Source organism: Neoarius graeffei, chromosome 2 (genome assembly GCF_027579695.1).
Source record: "Neoarius graeffei isolate fNeoGra1 chromosome 2, fNeoGra1.pri, whole genome shotgun sequence".
Lineage (NCBI taxonomy): Eukaryota > Metazoa > Chordata > Actinopteri > Siluriformes > Ariidae > Neoarius > Neoarius graeffei.
In genome coordinates, this window is record NC_083570.1 from 21,771,979 (window position 1) to 21,778,157 (window position 6,179).

Below are 6,179 nucleotides of genomic sequence, written 5' to 3' on the forward strand. Positions count from 1 at the left end.
CCGCGTTTGTCGTGACGTCACGTGAAAAGGGTCTATAATGCAGTCCTTGGCACACTTCCCAGAAAACTGAATACACATCCACATCAAGACTCAGCTGACTTCAATGACTCACATAATGGCAGGGAGAGCCAATGACCCACAGATCACCGTAATGACCCTCTAGGCTGCTAACACAGTTCATACCCGGCCTCCGGGGACCCTAACACCTACAGGATGAGTGAGTATCAATGACCCATGTGACCTCAATGACTCTCCTTAGGTTTGCTTTTGGTCCACTAGAAGATAAATACCTGGAACTCCCCACTAGTCAGAGAGAACTGAAGAAGCCTTTCGGATGAGAGGTGAAATGTCTTCAAGAATTTTAAGCAAGTCCAGTTGCCTTCTTTAGCATCTACAGTTTACGATGACCTGGATGACTGAGAACCTTCACAGACATATTCTCTTCGAATGACATGACCAATCCACCTCCAGCGTCTTCTTATCAAGATGGTACCCATGCTTTCTTGGTTGGATTGTCTGGACAGGTCTTCATTGGAGATGGTTCTTGGCCAAAAGATTCATAATATTCTCCTGAGATTTTTTTCTTTTCCCTCAGAGGGGTGTAATAAGTCCCACTAGACTGTCAGGGAGGCTGGGAAACCTAGGGGTGCTCACTGTGCCAGTCTTGGCATGGCAGGATTGCTGTGCGGGTTCTGTTCTGGCCTTTTTTAAAGAGCTGATCAGCTTGGAGATGACCTTGCTAGGATCTTCCGTGCTAGTGCACTGCTTTGAGACATGGCCGTCTTCTCCACACCGGTAATAGAAAACAGCATCACTGTTCGGACTGGAGTGAGCAAACCAGTTCTGTGTGTTCTGTCTGTATGAGTCAGAAGGCGTGGCAGCTCCCCCTTTCCATGGTCTTCCCCTGTCTGTTCAGGCAGTGTGGTCTTTCAGAGTAACAGCCATGGCCTGGAGCTGGTGCTGTAGCTCATTCACCTGCTGCTGAAGGTCAGGGGTTGCATTCCTTTTCTCAGCTCTCGCCCCTCTGGACTGCATAGGCTCCTCCTCTACAGTGTCTGACCGTGTGCTTGACTTCTGAGCAGAAAGCCTGGAGAGCTGGGCCTTTAAGTCGTCAATCTCTGACCGTAGATGGGCTGCTTCGGAGGTGGAGGAGGTTGTATTCTCTGTTGCATTAAACTGGTGCACAGAAGCTTTATGCGCACAGGGGGCTGATTTGCATCACAACAGCTAGTGGTCTTCCTCTTCACGAATCTCGTTTAGCAGCTCAAGGAAAGTTGGAGGGTTGTATCTTCGCTCTCGAAGGTGCAACTGCACTAACATCAGCTCTGACTCAAAGGTACCATGCAGTAACTGTTCCACCCGGGCCTGGTCCCTCCGTGACGGGTGAAGTCCTCCCTTCCAAACAACTTTGGTCAGCATGTGTTCCAGGCGTCTCAAGAAGTCGGACAGGCTCTCACCAGAATGCTGCTGCATGGATCGGAACACTATGTAAAGATCTTCTCCAGACTCCGTGGAGCCGAAAGCCTTTTCCAGTGCAGTCAGGAAGTCATCAAGGGTGGCGTTAGGGTCGTTACTACAGACAGCCTGAGCTATTGAGGTATTTCACCCACGTGACCAAGTCACGTGATGCAGCCATTTTGGACGGCACGCTTAAGTCCTTCAGTGCAAGGCGGTATGAGATGGTGGAGACCTTTGCACATTTTAACAAGAAAGTAAGCTGTGATTCATGTTAAATTGGATCTGTCTTTTATCACAAACACTGTACCCAGCCTTGGTATGGAGCCAAGGTTGTCGACAGAAGTCAAGTTTGATGAAGGATGACCCCAGCAGTTTGAAACGGTACAAGGTAGGCTATGTTCACAACACTGTCTTGTTACTCGGGGGATCCGAGATCCCCTGAAACAGACATGAGATCCTTTGAAAACATGATTTGGGAAATGTTGGGGGGTCTCTAAAATATTAGCAAAATGATGTTTATTGACATAGCAATCGTGTGTAACGGGAAGCATTTGAATATCCGAAGTGTTGTGTTTACATGACAACGACTGCTGCTGCCAGGTTGGTTGTTGAGTAACCTGACTGTTTTTTTTTCTTGTGTGTGGTATCATTGTTGACGCGAGGTTGTTTTTTGAACATGCCAATGCGGACACGATTTCCCCTGATGAGTTATGACTTCAGACGCGATGCGTGTGTGGAGGTGTGGAGTCCGCGTGATATGTGCGTAAGATAGGCTTCTCATGTGTTTGGAGATCCGCGCTCTTTTTTTTTCCTTTTTTTTCCTCTTTCTTTCTTTCTTTCTTTCTTTCTTTCTTTCTTTCTTTCTTTCTTTCTTTCTTTTTACTTAATTTCCCTGTTTAGTTCTGTGTCCCGTTTCTTTCTAGCCTCTGTTATTGCATTTTATGTCTGATGTCTGCTACATGCAACCCTAGACAAATTAACACTGCCTTGTTTCACTGCTCAGATGGGTTAACAAACACTGACCCATTTACTTTTTGCTATATATTTTATCAAAATTGCGTTAACTGATAAACTAACCTGAAATGAAATGATCACTGCAAAGTCTGGAGTACTCTGTTGGCTCCCAATCCTGTCTCTTCACAGCTGCAATCCATTTGGCCCTCTTGTCTGGGTCAGTAGTAAACCGGTAGTGATGTGTCGGTCGCGAATGATCCGCTTCAAAGAGCCGGCTCTTTGAAGTGAACGACGGGAGCCGGCTCTTCGGTGGGAGCCGAGTTGGGGAGCCGAATTAGTTTTTTGTCCTTAGGTGCCTCAGAGAGAGAGAGACTTTCACAAAAAAAAGTTGCTGTCCGATTGCGTCTTTGTGTTGTCTATTACCATTCAAAGGAAAAAAAGTAGCATGGTGTACGCCTACTTTTTTTGGTTGATGTCATTCACAGCTGCGAAAATACGAAAATTGGTGTAATGCTTAAAGCTGTGGAGCGCAGGGGCGAGGAGTCTGTGAGGCACCTGAGGAGGGGAAAATCAGCTGTGTATTTTATATTGGTAATATAACACAGTTTTGCATTATGTTTGTGAGAAAATAATTTATTAATTGGTAAGTTTTATTTCTATAGCTAGAACATTGTTACACTGCTATACTTTACAAAGCTTTACAATGGCTACAAAAACTAAAAAATAAAATGGAAAACATCCTATTGATAAAATATAAATTATGTAATTAATTAACTAGTTAATTGCAGCAATTAAATCAAAAATAAAATCTCAGGAGCCGTTTGGGAGCCGAAAGAGCCGGCTCCTTATAGTAAGAAGAGCCAAAAGAGCCGGCTCCCAAAAAAGAGCCGAAATTCCCATCACTAGAAACCGGTAAAAGGAGCGTCCTGCACGCTGTCCCTGTCTGTTGTGGCAGCCCACAGCACAACAAGCAAACACCATGGTTATTTATAGAATGCTTACTGACAAATTAATCTATTCTAGGTGTCTGTAACACGGTTTTTTTCAAGCCGGTTCTCCCTCTCTGTCTGCAGCGTTAGTATGTAGCTTGACGTTCAAAATGGCGGACGCCGGGGTGTCACGTGAACCTGTGACGTCAGGTGAAATACCTCAATATATCAAAAGCTGGACCTTTCAAGCACTCGATGATCCTCTTCCGTTTCTCACGGCTGGGGAGCTCACTCTCGTCAATCGTCAGACGGGCCTGCTCTAACCAGGCGTCCAGGCTCTCCTCTCCAGCAGGCGTGGGGAAAACCCCGGAAAACACATGAAGCTGTTTGAATGCATGGCCCTCATATGGTCTTGAGGTCTTCTCAATGAGGTTCTCTATGACCTTGAAAAACGTGTCCACTGGAATGGAGGCTGGCGCATCAGGAGGAGGAGGCTCACTCTGGGCATCACATCTTGAGGGACGTGGCGACAGCTTTGGGGTTGAGGGGTTGGTGCCCTTGGTCTCAAACACTACTGTAGTGTCATCATCTGGCCCACTAAGTGCCCATGGACTACTGCCATCAGACGGCTTCACTTCACTAGGCAGGGCCTCTGTTCTAACCACCTCTCTGCACTCACAAAGCACTACCAGCTTCTGAGTCTGGGGATCACACATACGACCACACACACGTACACGCCCCAAAACCTTTATGTTCTGAAGGGTACTCTCTATTACCCCTTTTCCACCAAATCAGTTCCAGGGCTGGTTTGGGGCCAGTGCTGGTGCTGGTTCACAACTCATTCAACTTGCGAGCCAGCTGAGAACCAGTTTGCTTTTCCATAGCTCGCGGTGCTCAGCGGAGCCACATCATTACGTCGCTGTATACGTCATTACGTCGCTGTATACATCAGTTATGTCGCTGTATATGTCAGTTACGGCGTTACGTTTGCATAAACCTTGCCGCGAATATCAAAGCAAAAACAACACGGAAGAAGCAGCAGCAGCAACAACAACAATAATAATAATAATGGATGACTTCGCGTTTGTACAGCTGCTGCTTCTCGGCGCTTAAAAATGGCGATCTTTCGCGGTCTTGTTATTGTTGGTCTTAACAACTCCGCCCCCCCACTGACGTAAGCGGTTCTTTCCTCTGGCCCAGCAGAGAGTTGGTGCTAGCCTGGAACCGGTTTTTCTGGCCCCAGAGCCAGTTCTTTGTCAGTGGAAACAGAAAACCCGGTTCCAAACTAAGCACTGCACTGTAAAAAAAGAATAGTTGAGAATACTTGAAATTTCAAGGCAACAGTCTGCATTAAGAATTTTATGTTTTGCCAATGATGTGCCCATGATAATCCAAACTATGATAAAACTGTTATTTTTATTAAGAATTCTTAATTAAGTCAATTTTCAATTCCTCATTCTGCCAACATAGATTTCTCTTTTTGCTGAACAGTGGCATTCACAGTAGTACAAAAAGGCAATTGAGGTTATCAGACTTTTTTGGGGGGCTTTTTTCACCTTTATTTGGATAGGACAGCGTAGAGACAGGAAATGATCAGGAAATGACTTCGGGTCAGAATCAAACCTGGGTCCCCAGATTTATGGTATGGCTCCTTATCCACCTGAGCCACGACGCCATACCCATGACATGGGTTTTAAAAATTTTTGTAATTGTGTAGAACAATGAAAAAAGGCATGTATAGTTTAATGATAAATTGTGATAACCTCAGGGGCGTCGTGGCTCAGGTGGATAAGGCGCCATACCATAAATCCAGGGACCCGGGTTCGGTTCCGACCTGAGGTCATTTCCCGCTCCCTCCCCGTCTCTCTCTCTCCCGCTCATTTCCTGTCTCTACGCTGTCCTATCCAAATAGAGGTGAAAAAAGCCCCAAAAAAATCTAAAAAAAAAAAATTGTGATAACCTCAATTGCCTTTTTGCACTACTGTGAATGCCACTGTTCAGCAAAAAGAGAAATCTATGTTGGCAGAATGAGGAATTGAAAATTGACTTAATTAAGAATTCTTAATAAAGATAACAGTTTTATCATAGTTTGGATTATCATGGGCACATCGTTGGCAAAACATAAAATTCTTAATGCAGACTGTTGCCTTGAAATTTCAAGTATTCTCAACTATTTTTTTTTTACAGTGTGGCCCCGAACCAGCCCTGGAGCTGCTTTGGTGGAAAAGGGGCATATTTCACCTACCTCAATGTCGTCGGAAACATCACTGACCACTACAGCATGCCTCGGATGTACTCCCTCCCCTTTACACCAGCTACTAAGCAGCGACATCTTAACAATTAGCAAAAAAATCTCAATATAAGTCTAGTGTAAAATACACTTTAAATGCCTAAAACACTAAATTCCACTCACTGGACAAATAAAACAGCTAAACAATAAATCCCAGCGGAGCCTCCAATTTATGTAGCCCTCTTTTCCCTCAGAGGGGTGTAATAAGCATAACCTGGGTCCGTGGGTTAGGTTCTCACCTGTTAAGCCTTTTAAGTAAACTATGAGACTTAACCACCCATACAGTACACTTGATGTGACAACATAAACTTGCTATGCTAACCAATGAGTGGACACAGAGGCAGTATAAAAAGAGAGACTATAATAAAGTGTATTATAACAAGACACAGTGTAACAATACCCCTTGCCTGGATACTCTACAAGACCTGAGCCAAAGAACTCTTATTAACAGTGAGAATATCAGTATAAATGTGTGAAATGTGTATTAAAAGGTGGCCTTACTAAAGGTTGTAAAACAATAGCCCTATGGCAATATAGTAATATATAAA

The 6,179-nt window shown here is 44.7% G+C and overlaps 1 protein-coding gene across 1 annotated transcript; it reads right to left on the minus strand.

The window, feature by feature from the left end:
* Nucleotides 1-912: 912 nt before the first annotated feature.
* On the minus strand, nt 913-5,673 carry LOC132869125 (paraneoplastic antigen Ma1 homolog). The gene is made up of 4 exons (XM_060902480.1): nt 5,587-5,673; nt 3,561-4,042; nt 1,341-1,573; nt 913-1,190 (listed from the first exon to the last, which is right to left on the minus strand). The coding sequence occupies exons 1-4, from the start codon at nt 5,671-5,673 to the stop codon at nt 913-915; spliced, it is 1,080 nt and encodes a 359-aa protein (XP_060758463.1).
* Between the last annotated feature and the right edge of the window lie 506 nt (nt 5,674-6,179).

Coding starts and splice junctions, on each gene's coding strand:
- LOC132869125 (XM_060902480.1), bottom strand. CDS start 5,673: ATGTCGCTGCTTAGTAGCTGGTGTAAAGGGGAGGGAGTACATCCGAGG. Junction 1,574..3,560: donor CCAGCTTTTGATATATTGAG/GTATTTCACCTG, acceptor GGCTGTCTGTAG/TAACGACCCTAACGCCACCC. Junction 1,191..1,340: donor GGTGGAACAGTTACTGCATG/GTACCTTTGAGT, acceptor GTGCGCATAAAG/CTTCTGTGCACCAGTTTAAT.